This window comes from Vulpes vulpes, chromosome 1 (genome assembly GCF_048418805.1).
Source record: "Vulpes vulpes isolate BD-2025 chromosome 1, VulVul3, whole genome shotgun sequence".
Classification (NCBI taxonomy): Eukaryota; Metazoa; Chordata; class Mammalia; order Carnivora; family Canidae; genus Vulpes; species Vulpes vulpes.
In genome coordinates, this window is record NC_132780.1 from 13608770 (window position 1) to 13627869 (window position 19100).

The 19100-nt window shown below is 49.4% G+C and overlaps 1 protein-coding gene and 1 non-coding gene across 4 annotated transcripts in view; both read right to left on the reverse strand.

The window, feature by feature from the left end:
- Positions 1 to 16670, reverse strand: part of PRKD2 (protein kinase D2) — a 35344-nt gene extending 18674 nt beyond the window's left edge. Inside the window, exons 1-8 of one of the 3 annotated variants that reach the window (XM_072755397.1) lie at positions 16528 to 16670; positions 15648 to 15737; positions 13195 to 13333; positions 7432 to 7563; positions 4086 to 4240; positions 3761 to 3983; positions 2299 to 2376; positions 2064 to 2217 (exon numbers count right to left, since the gene is read on the reverse strand). In XM_072755397.1, the coding sequence (XP_072611498.1) occupies positions 2064 to 2217; positions 2299 to 2376; positions 3761 to 3983; positions 4086 to 4240; positions 7432 to 7471 (650 nt within the window). In that variant the 5' untranslated portion in view covers positions 7472 to 7563; positions 13195 to 13333; positions 15648 to 15737; positions 16528 to 16670. Of the gene's footprint in view, positions 1 to 2063; positions 2218 to 2298; positions 2377 to 3760; positions 3984 to 4085; positions 4241 to 7431; positions 7564 to 13194; positions 13334 to 15647; positions 16086 to 16471 lie in introns of all 3 variants that reach the window. The other 2 variants (XM_072755405.1, XM_072755392.1) reach the window with 2 other exon arrangements.
- LOC112931587 (U6 spliceosomal RNA) lies at positions 10365 to 10474 on the reverse strand. The gene has a single exon (XR_003237336.1). It is a non-coding gene; the product is annotated as a U6 spliceosomal RNA (small nuclear RNA).
- Positions 16671 to 19100: the final 2430 nt, after the last annotated feature.

Below are 19100 nucleotides of genomic sequence, written 5' to 3' on the forward strand. Positions count from 1 at the left end.
AGTGGCTCACCCTTCTCCCCACGTTTATGCCTCCCTCACCCTGTGAGGTGAAGTCTTAGCTCCCTTTCTCTTAGTAATTATTGGCTGAAGCCCCTGAGCCTCAATCTTCTAACCTAGGAATGGGGACAGCAATCCTTATGTTCCTTCTGAGAAGGATTTAGTTCAAGAAAAAATAATTAGGGGTGCCTGGGTGGCTCAGTGGTTGAGCATCTGCCTTTGGGTTGGGTCGTGATCCCGGAGTCCTGGGATCAGGTCCCACATTGGCCTCCCCACAGGGATCCCGCTTCTCTCGCTGCTTGTGTCTCTACCTCTCTCTGTGTGTCTCTCATGAATAAATAAATAAATCTTAAAAAAAATACTTATACATTGATGATGGTTTCAATGCAGAGGGTTTCAATTACCCTCATTTACATATGTATTACTGTATTAATACAATGTACTAATTGTGTATTAATATTATTCTAAAACATATTTAAAAAGTAAAAACATTTAAAAGATGAGAGTAAAAGTAAAGAGAAATGAAGATGCAAACATTTTTTCCCCATACCCCGGGATGGATCCCCTCCCAACCTCCACACTTTGGGGATTCAAGAACAGAGTACCAGGGAGGATTCTCTTTCCATCTCCTCAGTGTTTACAACCCAGCAAGCACTTGATCCACATGATGTAATGGAATTCGAAAATTGCCTTGTGAGACAGGTGCCATTACTGCCCCAGGAGGAAACCGAGGCACAGGGAGACGTGACCAGCAGTGTAAGTGGTAGAGCTGGGACCTAGCCTTGATGCTCTTAACCTTTAGCGCCCCGTGCTCCCAAAACCCTGCTGCCTTCCTGCCTCCTGGACACACAGGCATTCCACACCCATGCCTGAAACCAGGCTCTGTCCTAGGCACCTGGAGAATGGACCTGACCTGACATCTACCCACCAGCTCCTTGCCCCCAAGCACTTGAGCGTATGGGATAGTAGGACTGAATAAATATGAATCCCATTTATAATGTAAACACATATAATTAAGCCAATTATTTTTCAGAGCTTCTGTGCCAGAAGAAAGCCACTGACTGTCGGGTCCTTGGGGATGGTTTTCCCCTTCCCCTCATTTAACAGATGAGAAGACTAAGGCATCTAAAGGGGAAGGGACTTGCTTAGACCATACAGGTCAATCTGAGGCTAAAATGGTTATAAGAAAGTGGGTAGTTTCCCTTCCTTTCTAAGATTTGAGTATACTGCGAGAAGAGCTAACACTATGGAATGCTTACTGTGTGCCAGGCACTATTTTAGGTATTTCATTTCTATTCATTCACTTTGCTCTTACAACAATCCTTAAAGGTAGATCTTCCTGAATCCCCATTTTACTGATGAAGAAAACTGAGGGCCCAGAGAGATTAATCTCCTGCCTGAGGTGATATAGCAGTCCTGTTCTTACTCTCTGCACTGTCACTTTGCAACACAGACTTTCTGGAAGGGCCTGCCAGCAGCTGATCCCAGTGGCATCCTCAGAGAGAGGAGCTAAGCAGCTAGGAGACAGGGAAGTAGGAGGGTTTGACTAGCTACTAACTTTGTGTGTGGGGGGGGGGGGGGAGTGCAAAAAAGTGGTTTGATTAAAGCACGAGGACAGGGGCACCTGGGTGGCTCAGCAGTTGAGTGTCTGCCTCTGGGTCACATTGTGATCCCGGGGTCCTGGGATCGAGTTCTGCATCAAACTCCCTGCAGGGAGCCTGCTTCTCCCTCTGCCTATGTCTCTGCCTCTCTCTTTGTGTCTCTCAAGAACAAATAAATGAAACCTTAACAACAACAACAACAATAATAAAATGCATGGTAACAGGACCCTTGGGTAGAAAGAGTTGTGACTATCTACCTCTTGAATGATTGTATTAGCAGTTCCCCCCAAAGAATTACAATATAAATTAACATCTGCTTCTATGAAAACTTTCTAGCCATGTGCATTTTTCAGGAAAAAGGGAAAATTAAAAAACAAAGTGTGGGTGCCTGGGAGTTTTAGGTGGGGGGGCTGTCAACCCACTGTAGAGATAGGAAGGGTCTTCCCTGAAGGATGCCCTGGGTACCTCTCGGCCTTGCCTCCCTCGCCTTCCTCCTCCTCACTGGCGTGGAGGGCATTTTCCGAGTGGGAGCCTGGGATGACCCCAGAGTCGTCAGATTCATCCATGAGGGAGCTCTTGTCAGCCTCGCTGAAATCGGTGGCCTCCTCCATCGGCACATCTAGGGGGACAGGGATGTTAGAGGGGCCTCTGCCCAGTCCCACCCCACGCCCCCCTTCCCACTCAGCCCACAGTCTCTCACCTCCATTGATGAGTGCTTCCCCTAAGCAGTCGTTAGGGACACGGGTGGCACAGCGCTTGTGACAGTTAAACTTGCAGTCTGGTATGAGGACAGGGAACAAGTGGACAGGTGGGAAGGGAGAGACAGGTCACCTGTAAGGGTTGAACCTTGACTCCTAAACCCCAGGCCCAAAAGATTCTGCTTTTGCTGTTTGGGGCAGGAAACCTAGCTGAACCTTCTCTGGTTGTCCCTCTTTGAGTCTAGAATATTTGGGGCTGGGTAATTCTTTGTTGCAGGGGCTTTTCTGTGCATCATAGGTGTTTAGCAGCATCCCTGACCTCTACCCACTAGAGGCCAATAGCACATCCTCATATGATTAAAAAAATTTTTTTTATTCTGGATTTCTAAGACTCCAGATTTCAATGTCCAAGTTTCTAGAACTTGACGTATCTATGATTTTAGACTGATAAGGCTCCTTGATGTCCAAGGTTTTAGGGTTTTCAATATCTAAACTCTAGAAATCAGTGACTCTATAGTTCTACAATTTCTGGACTAGAAATCAGTGACTCCAGAGTTCTACAACTTCTGGACTGTGAAGCCTCCAGAATCTGATGATTCCAAGGTTCTAGGATTCCATACACCCGAGATTCTATAATTTCATGTTCCTATTGTTCTTTAGCTCTGCACGTCTAAGATTCTAGAATTTGACAGTTTCAATGAATTCTAGAATTGGGTGAGATTCTAGAATTATAAGTTTTTATAGACCTAGATGTCTGGTTTTCTAGAAATTTGATAATCCAGAGTTCTGTGTCCTAGATTTATGGGACTCTAGGATCTCATTTAATGCTTCTGGGCTTTTATTATTCTCAAATCCCATGGTTCTAAAGTTCCAATATTCCAAGAATCTATAATTTGGTAGTTCTAGGATCTATGAGTCTGAAGTTCTGTGGTTCTTTTTGCTGAATCCTAGGATCCAGAATTCCTGAAGCCTAGGATTCCAGTTCTGTAGTTCTAGAATTCTCAAGTTCCGCAGTTGTAGAATGCCACAATAAGTGGCTTTAGATCTAAATGTCTAAGGTTCTAGGATTCTAAGTTTCAACTGACTGAGGTTCTAGGATTCCAGAATTCCAAAGTTTCTAAAACACCAGGATTCAGGGCACTCTTCTGAGGCTCTGTGCTCCTAAGGATCAGAATCCTGGGATTCTTTTTTTTTTTTTTTTTTTTTTAAGATTTTATTTTTAAGTTATCTCCACACCCAACATGAGGCTGGAACTCACAACCCTGAGATCAAGAGTCACAGGCCCCACCAACTGAACCAGACAGGTGACCCCATAGTACTGGGAGTCTTACATCCTGCCACCAGCCCAGGTGAGAGAGGTCCCAAGCTTCTAAGTGTGTGTGTGTGTGTGTGTGTGTGTGTGTGTGTGTGTGTGTGTCAGGACCTTCTGACCCCCTCCATCACCCCATGGGGGCCCCCGCTGACCTTTGCACTGCAGGCCCTGGCGAAAGAGGCCCTTGAGGAGTTTCTTGCAAGCCTGGCAGACGGTAGGCCGCGTGTAGCTGTGGATGAGGAATGTGTGCGGAACTTTCACCTTAGAGAGCAGCATCTTGTCCAACTCGATGGGGCGGCCCGTGTAGGAGGAAGTAGATGATGAAGAGGAGGAGGATGGGGGGCGGCGAGGCAGGAGCTCCATGGTACTACGGCTCTGGGGTCAGCAAGATGGGAGGGGACACATTAGTGGGTGACCCCATGCCTGGGCCCTGTTGCCCGCCCCCCACCCCGGCCTGCCCGATTCCCAGCCCCTCACCAGCTCATCAGCCATGCAGGGCAGGGACTCAGAGGTGCTGAGACGCACAGAATGGCCACTGGCCAAAGATGTGGACGATAGGCGCCTCTTGCGGGCACCACTGCAGTTGTTGGGGATGCTGAAGGCACAGCGCTTGTGGTAGTTCAGTCCGCAGCCTGCGGGGGGCGCCAGACGATCAGAGACTTATTCTCGCCAGTCCTGAGCTCTAAAGCTCCGCCCCACCCTCTTTGCCTTCTCTGTAGATTAGGAATACAGCAGCTGTCTCAGGAGGGCCCCCTAGTAGTGCCGTTAAAGTCAATGAAAAACTATAAAAACCCAAATCAGGTAGAAGTGCTACTGGCCTAGAAGGTTCTGGGCCAGTCACCAGGCAAAGAACCATGAGCAGGTGAGGTGCTTGCTAAGGGCCCCAGGAATGTGGACTGGGTAGTGGCAGAAGGAAGCCACAACCACTGTACCAGTTGCACAAAGGAGGAGCGTACTAGCAATGACTACTTCTTCCTTATTCTGATATATGTGCACCAAATATTTTTATCTTCTTCCTTCTCTCCCCTCATCATCTAACACAATACTTATTATTTTTTTAATATGGTATTGGTCCAATTTTAGTTTACGTGCCGCCGAAGGGAGCACCGTATAACATTTAAATTACAGGGTATTGAAGGAAAAGTGTGAACACACATTGTCTTCTGGGGAAAGGGTTAGCATATTTTCAATTGTACTCGGGACGATTCTATCATATCAGAAAGAAGTATGACTTTATGGTCATTTCTTTCCTAATTTATCTTCTTTTTTTTCTTTTTTTAAATCCTTGTCTATGAAAGAATCAGGCTCAGCTTATTTTCTTGGTGGGCTTCCTGAGCACTTGCTCCAGCACATCTCCAGTGATTCCAAATCATTCCAGGAATGCTCCCTGTTCTGCAGTGAAGAATGCTCCTCACACTTTTGGAAGCTTCTTTGGGGCCACCTTATAAAGCCTGTCTTCTGGTAGCCCGGCTATCATAGGCTTTCCTGAAGGTGGTGCTTCGGGAAGAGCTTCAGGTTGGCAAATGACCTTTGCCTACAGGAAATACTTCCCAGTGTTGTTTTTTACTCACTCCTGTGCTTCATAGCACTTCAAAATCTCATCCCTGACTCCCTATGTGAGTATCAAGGTAGAGTCAGACTCCCATCAGAAGGTGTTAATGGCATTAGGAACAGTCATTTGTGATTCCTTTGGAACCACACAAACGAAGACCATCATCTATGATGTTGAGCCAATGAAGTCTGTGCTAAGGATGTCCATTGGAATGGATGACACAAGGGGCACCTGGGTGGTTCAATCAGTTGGGTGTCTGGATCTTGGTTTTGGCTCAGCTCATGATCTCAGGGTCTTGAGATTGAGTCCTGTGTTGGGCTCCTTGCTAAGCATGGAGCCTGCTTAAAATTATCTCTCTCCCTCTATTTATCCCTCTTCCCCCTTTATCATGTGCATATGTGCATTCTCCCTCTTAAAAAAAAAATTAATGACATTGCGCAGTGATGGTTACATATGCCAAGACATTAAGAGTTGGATATGGTTTGTGCATGATGGCAGTACTGACAGCAGCTCTGAACGCACTGAATCGGTTTTCTGCAGGTCTGATGTGGCTGTCATCCTTAGAGCCCTTAAATGCCATCGGCATATTTAGGGCTGCCTGATAATAATCCCAGTCAATGCTCATCTGCAACACAGGGCACTGAAGACTCAAGATTTCCATATAAGCGTGACCACCACGAAGCTGGAGATTCTCAGATGATGGAACATAAGAGAACACTGAACAGTCAATGCAGGTGCAGATAGCCTTCATGGAATGGATGGTCTTCAACTGCTGTGTGTATAGTCAAGGCAGCTATGTGGCTTTCATCTGCAGGCAAGGTGAGATCTCAATGTTCTTGCTCAGAAGTGTCAAAGATGGGAAGAGTGGACCTGTGGAATCTTGAGACATTTTGGTTATGTGTTCACCCCTTTATTTTTATTTTTAAAGTATGGTTTAAGAGGGATCCCTGGGTGGCGCAGCGGTTTAGCGCCTGCCTTTGGCCCAGGGCGCGATCCTGGAGACCTGGGATCGAATCCCAGTCAGGCTCCCGGTGCATGGAGCCTGCTTCTCCCTCTGCCTGTGTCTCTGCCTCTCTCTCTCTCTCTTTTTGTGACTATCATAAACAAAAAAAAAAAATAAAAATAAAAAATAAATAAAATCTTAAAAAAAATTTAAAAGTATAGTTTAAGGACATGTGTATGAGTGCTTGTAGACTGAACATGTGGTCATCCCCTCAAATCCGTATGTTGATGCCCTAACCTGCAATGTGAATGTATTTGAAAATGATCTTTTAAGGAGGTAATTAAGGTTAAATGAGGCCATAAAGGTGGGGTACTGATCCCATGCTACTGGGGTCTTTGTAAAAGGGAGACACTTGAGAAACTGTTGTGTCTCCACACACCATGTGAGCTACCCAGAGAGATGGCAGCCATCTGCAAGGCAGATGGCTTGGTTACCACCAGGAACCAAGGTTCCCTGTCTGAACCTGGATCTTAAACTTCCGGCCTCCGGAACTGTGAGTTATAAATATGTGGTGTTTAAGCCACTCGGCCTGCGGTATTTGGTTATGGCAGCCCTGGCACACTGAGGTGCCTGGTCAATAAGGAGCGAACTCTGATGGTCAGCTTTATGTGTCAACCTGGCTAGGCTGGCAGCCCCAGTAATTCAGACACGAATGCAAGGGTTGCTGTAAAGATATTTTGTAGGTGGGATTTAAGTGCACCATCAGATGACTTGAAGTGAGGGAAAGTATCCTAGTTAACCTGGGTGGGCCCGTTTCAATTGACAGGTTTAAAAAGCAGAGTTGAGATTTCCCAGATGAAGAAATTCTGCCTGGAGATAGCAGCTTCTGCGTCTGCTGGGTAATCCAGGCTGCCCTTTCTGACCGGCTGCCCTTTCTGACCGGATTTCAGAGTAGTTTAGCCAGCCCCCATCATCCTGTAAGCCAATTCGTTTCAAATATCCTTTAATATACACCTCCTATTGACTGTTTCTCTGGTTGTTCCCTGTTATATAGGCTCCACCTTCTTCCCTGGGCACATTCCCCTTCTCCAAGCTCGGCGCCTTACCCTTCCCTACTAACCCTTCCCTCGGAGCTCCACCTCAGGCTCCACCTCCAGAGCCGAGCCCCGCCCCGTCCCAAGCCCCGCCCCCAACTCCTCCCCCAAGCGGCGCCTCTGGGCCTTACCTCTCCCTCGAAGCCCCGCCTCCTATATAGGAGCTCCACCCCTGTCGCCCCCTGGGCCCCGCCCCCTGCCCCTGGGCCCCGCCTCCAGCCCCTCTACCCTCACCATCACACTTGAGGCCCTGGCGCACCAGGCCGAAGAGCATCTCCCCGCAGTGATCGCAGAAGGCAGGCGCTCGGTAGGAGTGCACCGTGAGGGCGTGCGGGCGGATCTGGAAGTCCTCGAAGGTGGCCGAAGCTGCAGGCAGCAGGGAGGGGGTGGATGGTTGAGCCAGGGCAGCGGGGTACGTTCCCGGGGCTCTCACCAGCTTCCAGGCGGCAAGGGTTTCATCTTGCCTTCCTTCATTTGCTCGCATGCTATACTCTAGAGGGTTCCAATCCCAGCGTCACCACTGGGAAGACACCTAAGCCAGTGACTGGGGAGTTATTTAGTGGGTACGGATTTTCGGTTCTGCAAGATGAAAACACTCCTGGAGATAGTTGCATGACAGTGTGAATGTAATTAACATTACCTAACAAGAGACTTAAAAATGGTTAAGATGGCAAATTTTATATATATTTCACAATTAAGTATTTTACTTTACTTTTTTAAAGATTTTATTTATTTGGCAGAGAGAGAGAGAGAGAGCATAAGCAGGGGGAGCTGCAGGCAGAGGGAGAGGCAGAAGCAGGCTCCCCCCTGAGCAGGAAGCCTGGATCCTGACCTGAGCTGAAGGCAGACACTTAACTGACTGAGCCACTCAGGTGCCCCACAATTAAACACTTAAAAATAAAATTTAAAAATACGCATGCCTGGGTCCTACCCTCAAAGTTGCTGATTACTTGGTCTAGGATGGAGCTTGAGCATCTAGAGAAAAGACCAAATACCTATGTATCTCAGTTGTCTCATCTTCAAAATAGAAATCCAATAAACATTTACTGAGCATTGTTCTAGATGCTAGGGACACCACACAGAACCAAAAGACAAATTCCCTGCCTGGCCTCTAATAAGGGAGGCAGACAACCAAAACAAAGAAAATAAATATTCTTTTTTTTTTTTAATATTTTATTCATTTATTCATGAGAGACACAGAGAGAGAGAGGCAGAGACACAGGCAGAGGGAGAAGCAGGCTCCATGCAGGGACTCAATCCCGGGTCTCCAGGATCAGGCCCTGGACTGAAGGCGGCGCTAAACTGCTGAGCCACCAGGGCTGCCCGAAAATAAATATTCTTATTTAACAATCACCCAGGGGTGCCTGGATGGCTCAGTCGATTAAGTTTCTGCCTTCAGCTCAGGTCATGATCCCAGGGTCCTGGGATCAAGTCCCTGTATCGGACTCTCTGCTCAGTCTGCTTCGCCCTCTCTGCCCCTCTCTCACCTGCTCATGTACTCTCTCTCTCTCTCAAATAAATAAAATGTTTTGTTTTTTTTTTAAAAAGGGGCCACCTGGCTGGCTCAACTGGTTAAGCATCTGCCTTCGCCTCAGGACATGATCCCCAGAGTCCTGGAATAGAGTCCCACATGGGGCTCCCTGCTGAGCCCAGACTCTGCTTTCCCTCTGCCCCTCCCCCTGATTGTGCTCTCTTGCTCACCTCCTCTCTCTCTCTCTCTCTCTCTCTCTCTCTCTCTCTCTGTCAAATAAATATATTTTAAAAATCTGGGATGCCTGGGTGGCTCAGTGGTTGAACATGTGCCTTTGGCTCAGGGCGTGATCCTGGAGACCCGGGATTGCATGGAGCCTGCTTCTCCCTCTGCCTGTGTCTCTGCCTCTCTCTCTCTCTGTGTGTCTCTCATGAATAAATAAATAAAATCTTAAAAAAAAGAAAAACCCCAGCCAGTGTAGCTCCAAAGTTCACGATTTTAGTACTGTACTTACTGCCTCTTGGAAATGTTTAAGTAATAAAATATACAGTAAGTGTCCACTATACTCAAGTAATTATTTTTAAAAAAAAGCCTCTCAAGCAATTCGTCTCAGTAATGGGACAAATATTTATTGAAAACCAATATAAACTGGGTACCCTGGAAGACACAAGTCAGCCGAAACAGACACTTGCATGCTCTCATTTGATGTTCTTTATCTCTATACATATAACTTGGCACTTTTCCCCAGGGTAAAATTTTATATATATATAAATATATAATAAATAGGGATCCCTGGGTGGCGCAGCGGTTTGGCGCCTGCCTTTGGCCCAGGGCGCGATCCTGGAGACCCGGGATTGAATCCCACATCGGGCTCCCGGTGCATGGAGCCTGCTTCTCCCTCTGCCTGTGTCTCTGCCTCTCTCTCTCTCTCTCTGTGACTATCATAAATAAAAATTAAAAAATATATATATAATAAATATAATAAATATTATAATATTATAATATAATATATTATATAATATATTATATTATTATATTATATTATATATTATATAATATATATTATATTAATATATTATAATATAATAAATTATATATAATATATAAATTTTATATATAAATTATATAAAATATATAATTTGCACATTATGTATATTTATATATTTAGATTACACATAATGTAAAATGTATATAAATATATATCATATATGTATTATGTATGCTTATACATAATTTATTAAAATATATAATGTAATTTATATGTATATTTGTATATTACATGCAATATATATATTTATATTCCAGAAATAAATTACAACTACAAAAAATTTATGTACAACAAGCTAGAAGTCAATAAGTGCTTAGGAGAAAAATTAAGGGAGAGAGAGAAAGTACAGGATGTCCAATTTTAAATAGGTGGTTGAGGAGGGCCTCCTTCAGGTGTCATTAGGGCAAAAGCCTGAAGGAGGTAAGGGTATGAGGCATGCAGGTATCCAGGAAAGAACATGCCCACTATCACAATAGTATTCTTTATTGATTCTTTTTTTAAAGGCTAAATGAATCAACATATGGAAAACTCACAGTGCTCTTTTTTTTTTAAGTTTTTATTTTTAAGTTATCTATACACCCAATGTGGGGCTCGACCCACAACCCTGAGATCCAGAGTTGCACACTCAGAGTCAGCAAGGTGCCCTGTATTTTTTTTTTTTATGTTAAAACATTTTTGCGTGTCATCCTTGTGCAGGGGCCATGCTAATCTTCTCTGTATCGTTCCAATTTTAGTATATGTGCTGCCAAACCAAGCACAAATTAAAAAAAAAAAAAATTTAACCAGAGCTATTTATTTATTTATTTATTTATTTATTTATTATTTTTTTTTAAATTTTTATTTATGATAGTCACACAGAGAGAGAGAGAGGCAGAGACACAGGCAGAAGGAGAAGCAGGCTCCATGCACCAGGAGCCCGACGTGGGATTTGATCCTGGGTCTCCAAGATCGCGCCCTGGGCCAAAGGCAGGCGCCAAACCGCTGCACCACCCAGGGATCCCTAACCAGAGCTATTTAAACAGAGAACATAGAAAGTACTCAATAAATGCTAGTTTTTACATTTTTTCTAAAGATTTTATTCATTTATTTCAGAGAGACAGAGCACCAGCAGGGGGTGAGAGTAGGGGCAGAGGGAGAGGGTGAAGCAGCAGGGAGCTCCATGTGGAGCTTGATCCCAGGACCCTAAGATCATGACCTGAACTGAAGGCAGATGCTTAACCGACTGGCCACCCAGGTGATCCTGTTAGCTTTTAAAATTTCATTTTTGGACTAATTCTCTTTTCTACCCCAACCCCCCCCCCCCCGAATTTCAGTCTAATATTGAGATTTTTTCCTTGTTATTGTGTAACAGAAAGGGGACTCTCTTCTATGTGCCAAGCACTGTTTATACACTCTGGGTAAAGTTATGAACAAGACAGATTTATACCCCACTCTCAGGGAGCTGACATGTTTGGGGGAGACAGACAGGGAACGCAAACATACAAATAAGGAAATTTCAGACACTGGAAGAAATAGCATTCAAGCTCAACTCCAAATAACATGAAGAAGCTAGCTATGAGAAAAAGAGGTGGGGAAGGAGGCACTGAGAGCCAGTGCAAAGACTTGGAGATGAGAGGAAGGCTTGGTTTGTTCAAGGGACAGAGAACAGGCAAGCATGGCAAGAACAAAAAAATATAAGGGGGACAGTGTAGCAGGTGAATTCCGGGAACTGCCAGGGGCCAGATCATGGACAGCCTTAAGGCCATATTGAGGAGTTTCATTTTGTTCCAAGGGTAGTGGGGAGCCATGGGAGAATTCTGAGCAGTGAAGTGTCATGATCTGACTTACGAGCTACTGTAACACTCAAAGCAGGGGGACCAGAGGAGGTAGTAAGAAATAGATTCAGGATGTATGCTAAAGGTAAGACCACTTGTTTCGATGACAGATCAAGCAATGGGTGAGAGGAAAGGAGGAGTCATGGATGCCCCCAAGATTTGGGGCATGAGCACCTGAGTGAATGGTGATGACCTTCACCAAGGTGCAGAACACTGCTGGAAGAAAGGATGACAAAAATCAAGATTTCTGTCTTGGACAGGCCATATCTGAGATGCCTAGAGCTGCCAAGTAAAAGTGTCAGGGAGACAAGCTATATGACCAAGATTTGGATTTATCAGAGGGAGACCTGGATGAATACAAATCCAAGAGTTGGCAGCCTCCATGAGGGTATTTAAAACCTGAAAAAGATCACCAGGGCCATACATTCAAACTTCTGCTAATTGCCATCCATTCATTCAACCCATTCTACTGAGCATTGCATTATGCAAGGGCTGGGGGTGGAAATGCAGCCAAGAATAAGGCAGGTACCCTCCTATCCCCCGTGCTCCAAGAAGAACCTTGAGCTGTCCACTCCTTTGAGGTGCTGAGTTTGCTCATCTCTCAGATGCAAACAGCCAGTGGGTGACTAGGTTCTGGCTGAAAATAGTGAGGTACAGACTTCATCTAACCCTTCAGAGTGTGATTTCTTTAAAAAAATATATTTTATTTATTTATTCATGAGAGACACACAGAGGGAAAGGCAGAGACATAGAGGGAGAAGTAGGCTCCCTGCGGGGAGCCCAATGCTGGACTTGACCACCAGGCACTGGAGCGGAAGGCAGATGCTCAACTGCTGAGCCACCAAGGCATCTGAGTCTGATTTCATCTAGCATTTCAGTGGGATGGAGGCATGGGCATCAGAATATTTAACATTCTGTATTGGGGTGCCCAGGTAGCTCAGTAGGTTAAGCATCTGCCTTCAGCTCAGGTCATGATCTCAGGGTCCTGAGATCGAGCCCCTCACTGGGCTGCCTGCTCCTTAGGGAGCCTGTTTCACCCTCTCCCTGCTGCTCTACTGTCTGTCTGTCTCTCTCAAATAAATAAAATCTTAAAAAACAAACAACAACTCTATCAAAGTAGAACAAACATCTAGAAAAAGACACATTTCAAGTGCATGGCTCACCGAACTGTCAAACTGCACACACTGTGTCACCAACATCCTGATAAATAAATGGAAGTTTAAATCAATCCTCAGAGATCTCCCTCCTGCCCCGCAGGTGATGGTAGCGATGCCCCTTGCCGAGATGGAGAACAGGGCACCTTCTCAAAGGGCATTGGCCACCCTCACTCCTAACTGTATCCATCTCTGTGCTTCATAAATGGAATTTTACAATACGGAGTCTGACGTAGCATCTGCCTTTGGCATTAAGTTTGTGAGATTCACCCGTGGTGCTGGACATTGCCTACATTCTGTGCTGAGCAAATTCCATTGTGTGCACAAGCTATATATTCACCCATTCTGGGGCGGTAGCTCATAGGGGACTAACTTGCAACCAGGCTTTGAACCACTGGCCCTGACTTTAAAAACGTGTTTCTGGGCCCACCTCTCCTCTCCCTCCGCCAGATGTCCTGCCCCCGCTAGAGGCTGCACCCCCAGACCCCCAGGCGGGCCTCCAACGCTCACCAGATAGCACCACCTCCACCAGGTCGCCCTCCTGGATGTCTCCAACAGAGCGCACCAGCTGCAAGAGGTTGGCCGACGTGGGGTCATGTTTGAAGAGAAGGATCTTGTCGTAAAGACCGTAGAAGCCACACTCCGGGAACTGAGGGGCGGGAGAGAGAGACGGAGGTGGTCACGGAAAGGCTCAAAGGCTCTGCGCTTGCCTTCAGCAGCTGTCTAGAACACTCCCAGGGCAGGGCCCGCAGTTTCCCCCGGAAACAGAGACCCCGCAGCCCTGCGCTTCCTGCCTGCTGCCTCCCAAGCGCAGCGCAGCTCACAGCTCCCGCGGGCAGGGTGCCAGGGCCCCAGGTGTGCGGGGAGGGGCGCCAGCGGAGTTTGGTGGCTGGACTGGGAAGCTGAGGTGGGAGGGAGTGTGGCTCTGGGAGCACGAGCACTTAGTAGAATTTGCAGGGGGTGGGGGGAAGGAGGGGTGCTAAGTGAACACCCCCTCCTTTATGCCCCCACCCCACCCCAGCTTCCTTCCTAGATCTATTGTCCCTGTTACCTGGCTCCAGGCCCAGCACTGGGGTGGGGCCAGCTGGAAGAAGGGGACTTAGGACTCAGGGAGGGGGTGGAAGAGGAGGGGTAACAGGAAAGCTAGGCTCAAGGGAGCTGGAGGTAGCAAGGGTGCCCCCCACCCAATGTCCAAAAGACCCAGGTGTCCCTAGCAGGGGTTGGGGGGGGCGGAAATGAAACCTGGTAGAACAGAAAGTGAAACTGCCCAGGTGGAGCAGCTGGAAGGAAGAAATGGGGCCCAGCCACACCTGGACATAAAGGATAGAAAACCAAACTGGGGTGAGGCCTGAGGGAGGAGGCTGAAGATTTGGGCAGTAGACAAATTACACTCAGGGGACAATCTGCCCTCTACCCCACCCCCACCCCATATGTTTGCCCCAAGAGCAGGCTGAGTTGGGTGTGAAAACTGGACCTGTGGGTTTGGGGGTTTTGGTGGAAGGGCCAAGGAAGCCCCATATTCCTGTCTGCTGGGAGAGGGTCCACAGGTGACAGGGACTGCCTGGGCCTTGACTGCTTGTGTATGTGTGTGTCGGGGGGGTCTGTCTCTAGGCTGTAAAATAGGGGAGTACGCCTAGCTCCCAATGTTCCTCTGAAGCCCAAGGAATTCATTTCTGGGGGTCTGAGAAGATTCTGGAATTTGGACATTTGGGGATTCCAACATGCTCACATGATATGATTATACATATATAAAATCTTAGGTTCCAATGTATTATCATGATATATTTTAGGATTTCAATAATCTGGATCAGCAGCAGTTTGATATTTTAATGTTCTGGGCATTTGAGTATCTTACCATTAAAGGATTTCAACAGCCCAGCATTCCAAAATTCTAACATTTTAACATCTAGGATTCCAACAACCCAGGAATCTGATATTCTACCATTTTAATGTTTTAGTATCCCAACAAGCTAAGATTCTAATGTTTAAACACTTAATTTTTTTTTTTTTTTTTAAAGTAATCTTTATGCCCAGTGTGGGACTCATGGCCCTGAGATCAGGAGTTGCATGTTCTACTGACAGCCAGCCTGGTGCCCCTGAACACTTTAATGTCAGACGTGTTCAATTACCTAGCAGTTGTGTATTTGGACAATCTAGAATTCTAATATTCTAACATTTTTACAATCTAGAATTCCAACAACTGAGAAGCCCACTAACCTAACTTTTAACATTCTAGAATTCACACATTGAGTTCTACCTGAATCCCTCTTGCCAGGATTCCCAGCTTCCCGCCATGATGACCCTGGTATCCAAAACTAAGAATAGGGTGGGGTTGGGGAAGGCCCATTTTAATAGGCTGGAATCAGACCTGAGGGGGTGGGGACACTGTGATTAGGAGAGGGGACAGAGTCCCCAGAGCCTCTAGGGGATCCAAAGAGGTGCCAGCCCCTCTACATACAGCTCAGGCCTGGGGTGGGGGGCAGAGATTGGGCTCTGAGACCTCACTTGCCCTTGGCAGCTAGCGCAGGCACCCACACCCACACATGTCACCCGATAGCCATGGCCAGCTCAGCTTCAATTTCTACTGTTTCCACAAAATGGGAGGTAGGGGATGGGCTTGATTGGGGAGGTTCCCCATCTGCTGGCCCACCTGCCCCTTCCTCCCCACTCTACATCTATCTGGCCCCTCCTTTACTCCCTGCTAGCTGCAGAAAACAACTACATGCAGGGACATGCAATTTGGGGAGGACTTTGGAGCACCCCACCCCTGCTCAGGCCTCCCTCAAAGGCTTAGTGGGGTGAAGAGGCAACAGGGGACTAAATGCCCCATCCACACACACCCAGTCACCCAAGGCTTAATGTTCCTTCTTCCCCTTCCCCTGTGCCAGGCTCCAGGCCACCCCTGCCATCACCCCCCACCCAGACCTCTCCCCAAGCTGGATGGGAAGAACCCTTCCCCTCACCTTCTGGTCCACGATGGAGCAAGCCAGCTGCTTCACATGGGCCAGCTCAGAGGCGGTGGGCAGCAGCACAAACTCGCGGGTCAGCCCGATCTGGATGTGGAAGGAGACCCCGGAGCTCGGAGCTGGTACCTGGGCCAGTAGCGGTGGCGGCGACTGCAACTCCAAGCCGCAGGGGGGCGGAGGGGACCCCGGCCCGGGAGAGCCTGGGAGCCCGGCGAGATGGGAGGGGGAGGCGGCCATAGGTGGGGGGAGTCCCGGGACCGGGCGCCGGCGCCGGCCGCCCGGCGCCCACCCGGGATCCGGCTGAAGGAGCCCGAGCCCGGGAGCCCCGGGCCGCTGGATTCGAGGGCGCTTGAAGCTGGTGCTGGGAGCGCGGTAATCCCGGGGATACGAGAAAAGAAATCTAGCAGGTTGAGGGCACTTGCGGATGGCGGGACCCTGGGAAGTTAAAGAAATGTAATCTAGTGATCAGATACCCGGGAGTCATGAAGGAGAGATCTAATGGCTTGAGGGGATCCAGTTATTGAAAAAGTCCAAGAAAGAGGACTAATCAAGAAAATCTAGTAGGTCGGGATCTCAGGGATCAGGAGAGCTCAGGATCAAAAAGCCCCTTGGAGAGAGAAAGGCTTGAAAAGGGAGCAGGGGGGATCCCAGAACCCACTGGCTCTAAGACGAGGATCCAGTGAAGAAGGGGGCTCGAGGGATTCACCAGGCCTCGGGGGTGAGGATAGGAAGTCGGGGATCGAGTAGATCCCAAGGATCCGACGGGCCCGGGGATGGGCAAAGGGATCCCGAGGGCCGGGGTGCTAAGGAGGGAATCTCACGGGTCTCAGAAGTTGGAGAAAAGTTCGGTCGTGGGCCGCGGAGAAGGGGGCGTTACCGGCGGCGGTTGGGGGTGGGGAGGGAGGGTCGCCCGGCGCCGGGAGCCCGTGGCTCTTTTTCCCCCTCCAAAGTTTAACTCTGCGGCTGCGGCCCAGGAGGAAGTGTCGGGAGCGATGGCGCAGTCGGCCAATCCACGCGGGCCTCGGTGACGTCAGAGGGGGCGGAGCCTTCCGGGGGGGCCGGGGGCGGAAGGGGAGGGCAGGCCCGGCACCTCCGAAGTGGGGGCGTCACCTGCCCCGCCCCGGGCCCAGGCGTCTCGGGTGCGAGACGCGGGGCAGGGATCCCGGACTGATGCCGACCCCCAACACACCCAAGTCTGGAAAGTTAACTCTTCCCTGAGCTAGAGAGGAGGGGCGAGCCACTCACCCCCATCAGCGGTCGGGGAGGCCGGGGCTGCGGAGGCGTCTGGCCCTTTAAGGAAGGGGGCCATCTAGCCGGGCTTGCATCCGGCGCCCACCGCAGGGGAAAGGGTGGGAAACTGGTGTCGGGTCCAGCCCGCTCAGGGTTCTCTGGGCTCGGCCTACCTCATCTCTGAGCGTCGTCTACCCCACCCCCATGCCCGCTCGGTGGAGGGGGTGCAGTAGAGATCCCGCAGCCCATTACACGGTTAGGAAGACAGCGGCTTCCAGATGGGCGGAAGGACCTTGCCTCATGTCTGTCTCTGGCAACCCCAACCTCGATGAAGTGCATGGACTGGAGGGGCTTGGGCTGGGTTGTCTGAGCCGGGACAGTAAGACACGGGTGGAGAAGGGGTGTAGTTTCCCTTCAATTGGCGCCCCACTCTGCCCCAGCCCTCAGGAGAGCCAAGAGCCTCGGACCCGGGGGTGCCTCAAAGGGCCATAGCAACCAGGGAAGACACCACACCCTCCCCACCCCCTAGATGAACTGGTTGTTCTGGGACAGCGTGCATGTGTCTGTGTGGCTTTAGGTAGGTGGCTTCCCCTCTCTGAGCCTGTTTCTCCATCAGCTCCTGACCCCAGAAGTCTTTGTGGGGAGATTGCAGAATGGTGCCTGGCACACAGCTGAGATTCAGTAGGTGGTGGCCATTGCTGTACTTGGCAGAGATAAAGGGGTGGGCTCAAGCCCTCAGATGTTTAGGAGTATGTTCATTAATCAGTCATCCAGCAAGCATTGAATGCTGGCCTACTACGCACCAGGCTTGTCCTAAAACAGCTCTTCCAGCCTGGTCAGGAACAATTCAGACTTGATTTCTCCTCCCCAGCTAATAATAAGAGTGGTTGCCATTTAGTTTACGCTCAGGAAACTGAACCCCGAGGGGCAAAGTGACTCCTCCAAGTCATCCAAGATCACCACTCAAGTTGCTACCACCCCACTCCCTTCACTGAGGGTTCAAAGCCTGGCTTTGAGTTCCAAAGGCATCCCAGGGGAGATGGTCCAGACCAGGAGGGCGGGATGGGGGCCTCAAGACAAGCCCCCCTTCCCCGTAAAGGGCTGCTGGGGGCAGCTGAGGTCGGTACAGTAGTGACTCTGCCACCACATCCGGGGGCTGGCTAGGGCTGGGGAAGGAAGTCTGAGGCTGGAGTGAAAACCCAAACCACCACCTGGGGAAGTTGCTCAGAGCCCAGAGGGATGAGGGGGGAGCGAGGCCACGTGGAGCTCGTAGCTAGGTTTTGGTCAGTGTCACCTGATGGCCATCTGGCCACCTGCATCCTTCTTCAAGTGTTCCTGGGGTCCTGACAAGGGCTGGGTCCTATTCTGGGCACTGGGGCACAGCCTTTGTTAACCCAGAGGGTGGGCATTAGCGTCAGGCCTGTTTTACAGAGGATGCTGAGGCCCAGACACATGCAGAGGGAGCCCACAGAACTGGATACAAATGCTGATGGCTTGCTGGAGGCCCTAAGCAGCCCCCCCCCCCCCCATTTCACTTTCTGTAACTTAACACTGACGATTCCCGCTTCCTAAGCTTGTTGTGAGGACCCAGTGAATTAGTATGTGAGGAATTTAGTGTGGGGTCTGGCTCCTGCTAAGTGTGTGACTGACCACTGCAATTCAACTGTCCTGGGGAAGGGAAGGGACTCATGGGGCACCTGCAGTGAGGGACCAGGTGCCTCCACCTACAACCTCGGGGCAGCTCCCAGCATAGCGGAGGCATTCTACAGGGCAGGTCCCAGGCTCTCCCTTCCCCACTCCATGTTGGCTGAGGCTCCTTGTAAGCCCAGGCTCACGTGGGGAGGAAAGGGAAAGTGGGGGCGGCTAAGTACTCAGGGCAAGCCCTTTAATCAGCCATCATGGGGGGGGGGGCGCTGGGAGTGGAGGGGGGGAGGTCTTAATCTGTCACATCACATTATCTGCTTGTCAGGACTCTGCCCCCAGGCCACTGCTGAGGCCCCTGGGGAGGGAGTACTTAGGAGGCACGGGGAGATTCGGTCCTGTGCCCCCATTTCCGGGCCTCCACCCACACTCCGCCCAAACTCCGGGCCCCTCTCTTCCCGCCCCCCACCCTACCACAAAACCCCAACCCATCATATCCCCTCTCTGAGCTCCACCCAGCCCAGGCAGAGCCCATTATTCGGCTCCCCAGGTCCCCTCGACAGTCAGCACCGCCACCCA